General features: G+C 45.6%; 1 protein-coding gene across 1 annotated transcript; it reads right to left on the reverse strand.

The window, feature by feature from the left end:
* Positions 1-1,927: 1,927 nt before the first annotated feature.
* On the reverse strand, positions 1,928-12,585 carry tamalin (trafficking regulator and scaffold protein tamalin). Its single transcript, XM_062392387.1, has 8 exons — positions 12,198-12,585; positions 9,531-9,583; positions 8,688-8,742; positions 6,561-6,663; positions 5,106-5,199; positions 3,944-4,010; positions 3,243-3,309; positions 1,928-2,707 (listed from the first exon to the last, which is right to left on the reverse strand). Exons 1-8 carry the CDS (start codon positions 12,393-12,395, stop codon positions 2,226-2,228), a joined length of 1,119 nt encoding a protein of 372 aa, XP_062248371.1. The 5' UTR covers positions 12,396-12,585; the 3' UTR covers positions 1,928-2,225.
* Positions 12,586-12,891: the final 306 nt, after the last annotated feature.

Genomic DNA, 12,891 nt, shown 5'->3' on the forward strand with positions numbered 1-12,891 from the left:
TTTAAACCGTCATGAGCGTCTGCACGGATCCATTCGTTTGACCAGAGGCCACCGACGGCCAATCAGAGGTGTTGACGCACTCAGCAATTGAGAAACGTCTTTCTGGTCTGAGCCGTTTCACCACAGAGACTCTGTGTCCCCGTCTGCTTCCTCTTTTCAGATCCCCTCGGTCATCAGTGACAGACGGTGACAGGCCAGGGAAACCTGCTGCTCTACAGATATCTGACAAAAACCCTATAGATGCAGAACATGTTGTATTTTCTTTCTTTTTAGCGGTTTCGAATGTGACTAACGACTCTACGGTTTAAAAATACATATGTGGAGTGATGGCTTCCTCAGTGCGTGCGTGTGTATGTGTGCGTGAGAAATGGTCTCACTACTCTACTTTTGTCTAATGACACCATCACCCGATTTGAAGGTGTTATAAATAAATACATTTATACTTCAGTGACCGACAGACTGAGTGAAATATGAGCATTATTCTCAATTAAATGTTATTCTGTCCATTAGCTGATGCTAACAATCATCCGCCAGTAAAAACACAACCTCATTGGTGGAGGTATTAATAATACATTTATGTGTGCACCAATTAAAGAATTCATACAGATATATCTTTACTCTAACTTTAACTTTTTTATGCAGTTACTGATGGAGAGAACTGTTCTAATTACAAGTTTTCTTGCTCAACACTTCTGGTTTTTAGACACAACCACAGTCTGTGTTGTTCAAGCTCCTCCGACCTTTGGAAACCAGAAGCTCCAGAAGCAGAAATGAAGTCCTTCCTCAAACCTGCTGCACAAACAAATCCAAAGCTCTGAATCAACAGCGGTGCTTTAGCAGTGGGACGGGACTCAAACATTTGCAACAGCATTATATTGACAGCCCCCCCCCCCCCCCATCCTAACCTCCCACTGGGTTAATGCACCCTGCTTGTTTGGGCCCTGTGTTTCTGCTAAATGGCCCCTTCACACATTGTTGTTAGTGTACCGTCATCTTGACTAATTATCCCCTCGTTATGCATTCAGCCCAGAGCCATGTTTCAAGCATTAGCGGGTCTTGCATAACAATCCCTTGTGTCAGCGTCCATTCCAGGCACCCCCCCCCCCCCCCCCTCCTACCCCTCTTCTTCTCACAATAGAGGAGCAAACGTGAAGACGAGGGCCCGGCTCCAACACATGGCCACATACCATCGCTCCCCATCATCAACAACTCTTTGACGCATCTGTGAATGAGCGGCCGAGGACAAAAGGGATCAACTGCGCAAGGCCAGCGGAGAGAGAGTGACCACCGTGACCTCCCGGGTCAGCCGGGAGCCAGGAATGAAAAGACTCCAGGCGACCCCCGCCCAACACACTCGCACACATGCACACGCACACCCAAGCAAGCTCTTGGACAACCGGACAACCGCCATGGGAATATGGGAGCGTGGAAGCGGGAGGAATCGGTGATCGTCTGCCAGGAGCTGAAAGAAGCCGGTTGTGTTTGGAATTCTGGGTCATGCCTTTCTCCGCACATTCCTCCCTGCTCTCCCAACAATAAACCGTGTCAGGGTGCACACAACGGCCTCCTGTCTGGATACCTCGCACCCCAAACCACCTCACACCACACATTAACCCCCAAAACCTGGGTGATAACATTATTAAATGGAGGGGGGGGGGGGGATTTATAGGCCTCGTAAATTTAGCAGCAGCACGTGGAAAAAAGGAATAAGAAAAAGATTGTGTTCACACTCGAGGTCTGGGTGCTAATTCGAGTTTGGGAGCTACAGTTCCCACAGACAGTTGTGGCTAGTGGAACTAAATAGATTTCCATGTAAGCTCCGCTCGAAATAATGTTCCGTTATTTTATATTTAGGGAAACTGAGGTGGCGGTGGAATCATCTGATGTCGATATCAAAACGTACAAAATGCTGCGTTGCACAATTACACTCGTAACAGGCCATTTATTCAGCTGACAAAATAAAAGTCTTGCATGCAGTAAAAACTGAGAAATGCTTCATTCTGTACAGAAACCAAAAACGTGTCAAAAATAAATAAATAACTTAAACAAGAGATGAACAAATGTAAAGAAAAGTCCCGTCCGGCTGGGAGAAGCCGCGGCCTGAAGCTGAGCCGTCTCTCTTTGGTCTCTTCACTGTTTGTGGGCTCAGTTTTCTTTGGGCAGCTTTAGTCTGACAGTCACTGGTGCTTTTAAAGTCATTGGGTCAGTTCTCTGTGGCGCCCGGCTCACAGCTTGCTCTCCTCCTCCTCCAGCGGCCGGTTCAGGCCGGGGATGAACTTGAGGAGGCGCCTGCGGAAGCTCTTCTGTTTGGGCTTCCTCTGCAGCGTGGTGAAGCCTCCCTGCTTCTCGCCCGACGAGTTGGAGCCTCTCATGTAGCTGCGTGTGCTGGCGCTGCGGGTCAGCTGCGTCTTGGCCGAGGTGAAGAGCTCGCTGGCCGGCCGGAGACGCTGCACCTTCTGCGGCAGCTGCAGCTCTTTCTTTTTGCCGGCACTGCCGTTGTCTGAGTCCACGCTGCCGTCCACCTGGTACAGGCAGGTCTGGTACAGAGGGTCGTCCTCTGTGGCCGTGCTGAGGAAGCTGGCGCTGCTGCTGGTGCTGCCGGTGCCGAGCAGGGCCCTCTGAGCCGCGGGGCTGGGGGCGCCCAGGCTGCCGTACACGCCTGCCGACTCCAGGGACTCGTACACCGCCGCATCACTCATTACTATACCTGCAGGAGAGAGGGGACGGGTTAGGACAGTGGACTAATGTGAATGTAACTCCATCATTGAACACAGACGCAGAAATAGACGAACAATTCACAACGAAACTCCGACAGATGTTTCAATGCTGAAGTTTATTCTACTGATACAGTGGATTCCTAAGATGTCGTTATCAAATACAGATGAAAACAAGTTTCAATGAAGGTTGATATTTATACAAAACTTGACAATAAATAACTTTGTATACAAAGGAAACCAAATGCATCCAAATATCTAAGACTTTCATTAAGATGCACATCCTTTCTGCATTGTTTATTCTGTCAAATAAAAGTTTTCACATCCGTTGCCGATCTGTCTCTGAAAGACGGATATCAGATGATCTTTACCAGCCAATGAATACATCTGTCTCTGTCTCTATTCAGAACCGACGTTTCAAGTTCTTTGTTTTTCATTTATTATATTAGAACATTTTGTTATGTTTTTAATATTTCCATTATCCCTGGATGAACACGTTCTGACACTGAGAGGTTTAGTATCACTCACCGTGAACGAGCCTCTGCTCCTGCACCATCAGCGACCGATACTCATCCCACTTCTCGTGAAGCGTTTGCTGAGAAGAGAAAACAGATGCAGGTTTAACGACCGAGACACGAAAACCACAACAAACAGAGTCCACACATGACTCCCAGCTCAGGAACTGGGACTTAATCCCTGAAGTAAAGTGGTAAAATGGTCATCGAATAGCTTTCTGCGTCAAGGGGGATATTTCAAAAAATCCCAGCAGTGTGTGTGAAACTCTGAGTGATACGAGTGTCTCACAGTGATTTACGTGGTCTCTAGTCAGATGGTGGTTTTATTTAGTTTCTCTCGACTGCATCGTATTAAGTGACAACATCACTTTCCAACATTTGCATCTAGGGCTCGAGCGATGCAGCAGCAGCAGGTTAATCTTTAAAATGTTGGATTAGTGCCTCGGAGAGCGGCTGTGTCGCGGCGGATTAGAGCCGGACAGCTGCTGGAGTCTCGGGGGGAAAAGCTCGAACACTCGAGCCACTTCACGGCCACGAGCGAAGAATGTCTGCAGAAAACTGCTGATGCAACAGGTGGCGCTGCCGGGGAGACAGGTGTGGGAGGAGGAGGGGGGTGTCTATATCAGGCCTGTTAACAGAAGTCCAGTGTGTGTGTGTTTGTGTGTGAGGCTAATGGCCGACTAATGCAGCGACAGCCTGAGAGAGTGAACCCACCTTCAGATACTGCAGCCGCGCCTCCAGCTCGGCTTTGCGGATCGAGTCGCTGTAAACCGTCTCCAGCCTTTAAGTGAGAGAGCAGAAGAAGAAGATCAAAGGCTCGTAAGTGGAACAGGAAGCGCTCAATAAAAAACTACAAGGATAAAGTCTCCTTTCATCAGACAGTTGTGGGAATGGAGGGGGGGGGTCTTACAGGCTGCTAGTTTTCACTCTTACACGGGTTGTAACTTTAATTTGATGATTTCAGACACTGTGTTGTGGTTTTACCTCACGCCCTCGCCGACTGTGACTTTAATGTTTTACGAGCAGAGCCAGAGGGTGAGGAGGAGGAGGAGGAGGAGGAGGAGGAGGAGGAGGAGGAGGAGGACAGGGAGCGGGTTCAAATGAACATCCGCTCAGTAAACTGACAGAACCGTTTAATGACCGTTTTTTTATCGAGGATTAATCTGATGCGTATTTACTTTGACAGTCCTGAGGCGACAGAAACTGGTTTTAATGACGTTCACGTCTCACGAGTGAAAAGCTGGAGCCAACAGAGAATATATATAAAGAGTCAACCAGTATATTTGTCGGTTCACTAATTGTTGCAGCTTAAATAAAACAGTTCAAGACATTAAAGAAAACAGAGAGACCTCACATGAAAAAAGTTGTGTATTAACTCGACTGTTTCATCGTGTGTTTGTTTATGAGCAGTACAACACACACAAAACAAACGGATTACCACGGAAGTTGGTTGAAGGATGTGGTTTGATCCAGGAAATGATTTTAATCCTTTTCTTTAACACTGAACACTGAGAATCATTCATGGGTCTTGATGATAAAACAACCCAGGCATGTTTAGAGCACTGAGATCTGAAAGTGTGTGAAAAGGTGGAGCAGCTTGATTGTTTTAAAGGCGCCTGTTGGGCGGATGTACAGTGACAGTCTATTTAACAATATGATGGAAACCTGCAACCGAATTTGAGTTTCATTGAAAGGACTAAATCCTCATCTTTCTCTCATGTCAAACAGGAGTTAATGAAAACTACAACTTAAAACTTCCAGATATTTAAAACACTAAAACCAAAATAGAAGGATAAATCTTTCTTGTATTCTTTACAATATAATTATAAACATCAACAGCTGTTGTTGTTGTTGTGTTCAGTGAGTGTGTTTTTACCTGAGTGTGTTCCCACAGGCCCGGATGAGCTGAACGATCTCTTTGTGTCGGTATCCCTCCACCGAGGCTTCGTTCACACTCGCGATGGTGTCTCCTGCTCACACACACACCAAACAGAAGAAGAGTGTTAGCAGCCGGCAGGAATCAATCTTCTGAGGCTCGTTCGATTCCAAATGAATCCTTCACACATGTGCGACGCAAACGTGTGAAGGATTCGTCACCATTTCCGAGAGCATCATCAACCACACGTCATCATCATGTTGTGCGTGTGAGCTTCCGTCCAAACAACAACATGTTTGATCTGCTCTAATGAGGTCAAGCCGTGGAAACACATTTAGTCTTTGATGCTTAATAAACGTTAAGCTAAAACGATAAATTATCTAAACAGTCGACTTGTTTGTTTGTTTTTAGATCCACAGATATCCAGATATAGAGTTGGTTTGTTGACTGATCGGAGTCACGCCCGTGGAGCCGGTGAACTTATTGGACGCAGCGTGGACTCTCCAGGCGTGACGGCCGCGGCCCTTTGTGAGCTAAAGGCAACAAAGCCTATTTTCCTCTTTCAAACAACAACGCCTCCTCTGCCCTAATGCGATGAAGTCATTGTGTTCGCAGCAAGACGCTGGGAACAAAAGAGCGAGCACGCGAGGAATGCAAGAAGTGAAACCGAAGTGACATGTGCAGGTCGACCGGCAGAGGAAGATCAAAACATTGAGTCTTTTCCAGCGGGCTCCGAGCGGACAGCTTGTGACGGAGTGGTCACAAGTTTGAAAACCAGAGAGAATTTATAGAAGCAGAGCGGCAGAGCTGCTTCTGCTCATCTCGCTCTTGTAAATGTTTTCTAGTCAATGTTTCACTGAACCCTGAACCGGCTGCTTTATGAATGCTTTCTGCTGTTCATATTCCTACACATAATATATTTCTTTACACGTATAAATGTATATTTCTATTTTTTTTTATACTCATTAACCCCTGTACTTCATGCTACTGATGTCTTGTCTTCTGCTGATGTAATAGTGCAAATTTCTTCAGGCTTCTTATCTCAGCAATTAAAAAAAGGCAACTAACAGAAAGTGAGACTTGTTAACTGAATAAAAACAACAGGTTCTTTAAAGCCGGTATTTAGGAGCTGGTCGCCACTTCACGCCGGCACTTTGGCGAGAGGAGCCGGCACGCACGTGTTGGAGGAGAAAGCCGCTCGCTGAGAGGTTTAATCGACTGGAAAATGATCCGACAGGAAGTCATGCTTGTGCTTCCCTAAACAGCTGGCAGAGAGTCAGGGTGTGATGTTGTTGACTCACGGTAAACAAGTGTCAGCTGGTGAAGAACGGACGAGCTGAACCAAAAGCTCCTGTCACGCTCTCTTCCCCTCATTTCTATTTCTGGTAGTTTTCCAGCCTATTTCAGGCTCAGATAAAAAAAACAACAACAGATAAATACAAAACGACAACTCACCGACTTTGAGGCCTGCCTGCTGGGCTGGGCTGTCGCCGTGCACCTTGCACACAAACGTGCACATCTCCACCGAGTTCTGGTCCTGATGGTGGAGGCCGTAGGTCTGGAGGAGACAGAACAACAAACACTGAACATGAGAAACGGTTCCTTTCCTTCCTGGTATGTCATTATTATCTGACACAATGTGGCTGATGGCAGCAGTTTGAAGATACAAGATACACGGTTCGGTGATAAACCACCGAACGAGTCGCTGAGGTTGCAGGAAACCAGATTGTATCTCAACACATGTCGAGACGTGCCACATGCGAGGTGGGTTTCTCTTTATCTGATAAAACTCAAACTGCAGAGAGAGAAGTCGTCAACATTCAAAATAAAACCGATACGGAAATCAGCCAAAGACGCTGCTCTCATGTAAAAACTGAAATGTCAATAGAGCCCATACGTCCACCAAGGTCCAGAAGGCCCCTTACATTCAATCAAGCATGGAGGAGAATCCTCTCACAATGTTTTAGAAAGTGAAAATCCATTTCCCCTGACCCATCTCACATCCTTCCATCAGGTTTGTATGGGAATCCATCCAGAAGCTTTTCCACAATCCTGTTCACTCACAAACTAAGTGATGAAAGTGTATCTTCCATCTCTGCATCTTCACCTTTGAAAGCTCCAGAGATGGAACGTAACTAAGTAGAGTCACTCAAAGTATTTATAAATGTAATATACATACTTTTAAAGATGCTTTTACTTGTAAAGGTTTTATCTTTTATCTGAAATGGCTGTAAATGAGGGCAGCGACAAACTGTGTTTTCCTTGACGATTAATCTGATGATCAGATTTTAATCAGTTAATAATCTGATCTACCAAAGCTCTAATAATAGCGAGGCCTTTAAAAGTCTCGCTCTGTGTGACTGATGTTCTCAAAAGCCACCGAGAGGAAACAGAGCAGTTTTAAACTAATATCACTGATGTGGTTGAAGTCTGCCTCGCTGAGGTAACCGATGCGAGCACTTCCTCCACCAGTGGCAGGCCTAAACATTGTGTTGTCTTAGAAACAGTGATGGTTACTTCCACACGCATTTGCATTATCTTCCCTGTTTCAGTCACCGCAGAAGGTCACAGGCTCACTTCCCCCTAAACGGCTACTTCAGTTCACAAGCTGCTGCTGCAGGAGCCTGAAGCTCAGCCGACAGGTCGAGAGGCAAGTAACCCGAGAGCCATCGAACTTTCCATCTGCTATCACAAGAGCTCCTTCTGAAACACGGATCCAACTTGGAGCAAATTTGTTTAAAGGGGAAATTGGGAATGATTCAGATCTGAGCCTCGCTGCTGGATCCCGACATCAAACCATGCAAATGTCGTTGGAATGCAAATGACACACATTTACATCCTGGGCTCCTGAGCTCAACGTCAGTGTTAACATAACAGACGGGACGAGGGAGGAGAAAACCAGAGACTCCACATTCATCTGCGTGCTCCTCTGCTGGCCGTCAAACTGGCCCTCGTGATCTGACTTCCCTCTGGCCACAGGCAGGAAGGGTGGGAACCTCCGACCCGAACACACAAATAGAACAATATGTCTTCTCCTCAACGCAGCATTTTCACCTCAAAATAACTCTGTTTCTAACCACCGGAGCTCGGCAGCGTTCACGTTATTGTAAACACTCGATCGATGCCTCGTAAAGTATTTACAGAATGAAGGGTTTGTGCGACAGAGGCGTGATTGTGCGGCGGTGCTTCGGTGGCGACACGAGGCCGAGATCACACAGATATCGAGGTCAAATGTGCAAAAGCCTCCGATGGGATGAGAGTGGAGCAGGTATTACATGGCGAGCGTGTGAGTAAACCACACGGCTTAAAATACACACAAAAACACAGACACATCTCCTCTTCTCTCCAGTCATGGGACTAAAATCCACAAATTATTTGACTGATGCGTGACCTTTAACCCCCCCCCCCCCCTCCCGCCCCTCCACTGCGGGCACAGGCGAATGCTCGGATTAAGAGATTTACAAGATGTGGATCCTTTACTTATGTTTTATCCTTTGACAGCGATGATGTGGCCGATCAGTGGAATCCTGTTAAATAGCACTCACAACGTTCAGACCCCCCCCCCTCCATTAATCCTCTTACCTGGATCTCAAAACCAAACGATTCCTCCTCATTTTTCTCCAGCACGACCACGTTCCTGGAAAACAAGAGACATTTGGTTAATTCAGATTCTTCTCTGAGCAACAGCTAGTTTTTTATCCTCAATTTTCCTCCTGGAATCTTCCTCTGAACAACTATTTGAATAAACCTCATTCTAACAGACAGAGAAAATTACTGATTAATCAACTGATCCATTAATAGAATCATATTTTGGATTATCAATCTGCAATCTATTTGTTTAGTCTGGAACAAACGTTCATTGTGAGGTCCGAGGCCTCAAATGTCTTGTTTTTGTCTGATCGACGGAGAGACGAAGAGACTAACAAAAGGACAATATATAAATCAAAAATGCTAAAACCAGGGATATTTTTTAATAATCAGAAACATTTAGCATTCAAATATCTATAAATGCAGCATTTTTATCCATAAAATCCAAAATTCAGGACAGATATTACAGACAGTCAATAGTTTTTGTCTGAATCCAACATCTGGATCGACCCTGTGTGTCCTGATCTAAATTGCATGCGGAGGGGGGGGGGGGGGGGGTCTCTGCTGTACAGGACGTCCTCTGTGTCCAGCAGCATGTGGACGTCACAGACAGACGAACAGAACAAAGGCTCTGAAGCATCTCTCAGGCAGAGGCGGTCAAAAGAGATGAACATTCATAACAGAACTCAAGAACATCACAGAGAACAATGTCCGCCATCACTGAGGGGCTTTCACTCCGAGATGAAGCTGCTCATTAGAAGAGTGAGGACAGAAGAAGAGGAGGAGGAAGCGGAGGAGGGGGGGAACACAGGATGAAGGTGGAGGAGGAGCTTGTACCTTTGTGGCTCCGGTGACAGTGTCAGGGGTTTCCACTTCTGCAGGCCGCCCCCCTGCGAGGAGACAAAACGAAACAGGCGTGTGTCAGACACCTGCTTGAGGTAAACGCTTGATTACTCATGAGGGAGAAAACCCCCCAAGTTCCCGGACACACCTTCTGCAAACACGAGTGCATCAACCGGTCCATCGAGTGGGAAACACCGCACGCGAGTGTGTGTCTCAGTCACTGGACCACGTTGTGATGATATAGAAACACAAGCTGGAACCAGAAATACCCGTCGGGCTGCTCTTTGTTTACCTCCAGCCGTCGCATCATCATCAAAGAGGAGGACGACCTATTTTTAGCTCCAGTTCCAAACTCAATCAGCTCCAGGCTGTTGATCTGTCTGATATTTTAAAATCATTAAGAGCTTCTTTTTTTTTTATTGTAGCCCATTAAACCAAACGAATAAGACACATTTGATTATTTAGGACTCCGGGATGAATGAATGCACGTCTCTGTCTGGTTGTTTGTGAGCCAGATGGAGTCAAACTGGACGGATTAACATGAACGATGGTGAAAAGCTGTGGTTTGGCTCCGGGGAGAAGACATTAAACTTCGGATCAGGGGCCAGATCCCAGCAGGACTTTCTTTAACAATTTGAATGAGGACTTTTCATGTCTGGGGATATTTCTGTGAGTTTGCAGAACCAAATCAAAATCTGGAACTAGTGGATTCAAACCCAGCTTCATACTGAGACTGTGGCTCTTCCAGTTACACACACACACACGTCTTTTAAGTTTTCTTTCCCCCCCCCTGGAGACACACAACACCTCAGCCACAATAAGTGCATTGAGCGAGAGCCCCAGTCAACAGCAGGTCAGGACCCTGCCCTACCTGCCTGTGTCAATAAGGAAGGTATCTGTCCGCCGGCTCCACTAAATCACGTACAATCAATCCGCCTCTGTTCCAACTCAGTCATTTTCAAATGCTGGCCCCGTGAAAGGCGGCTTTGTGCTGCCGAGCGCTCTGGGCAGTAAAATGTTGCTTTTCTTTATGCCCCAACACTTACAGAATTGTCCCGTGCCCGTCTCAATGAGTGCATTTATTCCCCCACGTAACCACAGAGCCTGACGGGGGCGGCCGGGGCAGGAGCTCCATCCCTGTGTGTGCACAATGCACTGTTGTGGCCGCCGGCTGCAGCTACACACAGCGTTTGTGATGTGTGGGTCTGCGGGTGACTGTGCGTCTCTGTGAAGGACACTGGGACACATGGCTTTACACTGGAGTACACGTTTTGAGTCGAGGAAATAAGGATTTTAGATTTTAAAATCAACTGAGCTTTTTAGATATGGGGATTTATCTATGTTTAGCAGAGTTATTATCCAGCAGTGACTGAAGCTGGTGTAGTTCTTGACCCTCAGAGGTGGAGGCTGTCACTCCTGTCAACTGCTCCTCAGATACGGCTTCAGTAAAATGTTGTAATCAGGTTAAAATGATCCAGTTAAAGAGGTCGATAGGATTATCTCTGAAGTTGTCTTCAGTTTACTTTTATTTTGAAATAAAGATAGGAACTGATATATAACTGTTTATTTTCATTTTGATGCATTTGTGCAGCTTATGTTCAGTTTACTTTTATACACAACTTCAGGTAATTTCAATGTTGTACAGGAATCTGTGGATATGTGAAATAACCAAATAAAGCTTCACAAATAGATTAAACAACATGTGGAGAGTGATTTAAAAAGGTGATTTACTTCTTTGTGGCCACTTTTCAGCCAAATGAGCTCAGACGTTAATCAATATAAATAACTAACATATACAAATGTCAAATTTATCTTCATAAGGTTTACGTGACCTCATGATGACCTCATGAGAAGGATTTCTACTGTTTGGATGTTGATATTTTAAAGTTACAGACTTTTCATCGAGTCTCTTATCGCGAAGGTTTGAATATTAAAACACAAACTCTGTACGATTTTCACATTTTGTCTAGAAAAACAGATTCAAACAACAACAACTCCCAGGAGTCGTCTGTGTGAAAGACCCTGAAGGACCCTGGACTACCTGACACGGCATCAATCACACACAGTGTTTGGGTGGTCCACACGCTTGCCCCCTGACCAGGCTGCTACTGTTCACAGTGAGACCCTCTCTCCCTCTCTACAGATCCACTGGGAGCAGTTTCCCAAACATTTTAATTTTTCAAAACACAATGAATTCCACATGTGAGGAGAATTAACCCCAAATTTAGATTAATCCAGAGCCTCTGGTCCATTTTAGAAATAAATAATCTCCTCTTTCTAATGATCCTAGAAGTAATGTATTTATCTTTCAATAAAATGTTGTTATTTGTCTTTATCTTTAAATTAAATGTTGGAATTATCTTTATTTTCCCTGGAAACCATTCAGTTGAACAGCAGACATGTCACTACACATGTTGTGATGCTGATAAAACAAGTAGTTGAAATTATTTTAGCTCTTAAACTTGATATTAACCAAGTTTAAGTGACTTTATCAAAAGTTAGAGCTTCAAAAAGTCCAATTAAGCAGCAGAAAAGTGATTTAAAAGTTGTTTTCATTCTACAGGAGCCAGTGAATCAGGACCCAGGCTGGACATGAACTGAGCTGCTGAATGACCTGAATGAACTGAACACATGAAGAGTTTTAAATAAGCTTGTATTCACCTTCTTGAAGTTCCTGGGCAGCGTCCCTCCGGAGTAAGCCAGGGTCTTGTAGCTGTAGACCTCCGAGGAGCCGCTCCGCACCTCCACCGTCCTGCAGCTGTCCGACTGGGACGAGGGGAAATAGATGTCGTGGTCCGGGGCTGCGGGTCCAGACTCGGGTCCGCTGGAGTTCACTTTCTTCAGCCTCCTGAAAGTCATGATGCGCTCACGTGCGGCTCAGAATAAACTCTGGAAGTAACACTGATACTGATAATGGTGGATGTGGTCTGTTATTGAGAAGCTGTTCCTACAGCGGAGCAGATGAGGACAGGGTCTGAGGAGCTGAAGCCTCCAACAACTTCTTCTCCTCCTCCTCTTCTTCTTCTCCAGGTCTCCTCCTCAATGTTTCTGTTTGTTCTTCAGAATAAAGTTGGGGGCGGGGACTCGACGCACATGAGCTGACGCGTCGCTCTGCTGCCTTCACGTGCACCTCGGGAATTTCACACGCTCGTTAAAAGGCCAAGTGAACAGCACATAACTGTTATCCTGGAAAATGTACAAATGTTTATTTATACTGTGAAGTTTTTTGTTCTTCTACTTGACACATTTTTTTCAAATCTAGCTGCTCCCTGAAGTGTTCTTGTCCACCTTTCTCTTTTTTTAAATAAACTAAACACTTAAAAAACTAACAACAAGTACATTTTGACAATATTTG

The sequence above is a fragment of the Platichthys flesus genome, chromosome 7 (genome assembly GCF_949316205.1).
Source record: "Platichthys flesus chromosome 7, fPlaFle2.1, whole genome shotgun sequence".
In the NCBI taxonomy this organism is placed as follows: domain Eukaryota; kingdom Metazoa; phylum Chordata; class Actinopteri; order Pleuronectiformes; family Pleuronectidae; genus Platichthys; species Platichthys flesus.

What these genes read in the sequence shown, in the direction of transcription:
- tamalin (XM_062392387.1), bottom strand. Translation starts at nt 12,395, where the DNA reads ATGACTTTCAGGAGGCTGAAGAAAGTGAACTCCAGCGGACCCGAGTCT. An exon ending in CGCGGCTGCAGTATCTGAAG is followed by an intron (nt 3,310 to 3,943) that starts GTGGGTTCACTC and finishes TTCTCTTCTCAG; the next exon opens with CAAACGCTTCACGAGAAGTG. An exon ending in GGAGCAGAGGCTCGTTCACG is followed by an intron (nt 2,708 to 3,242) that starts GTGAGTGATACT and finishes TCTCTCCTGCAG; the next exon opens with GTATAGTAATGAGTGATGCG.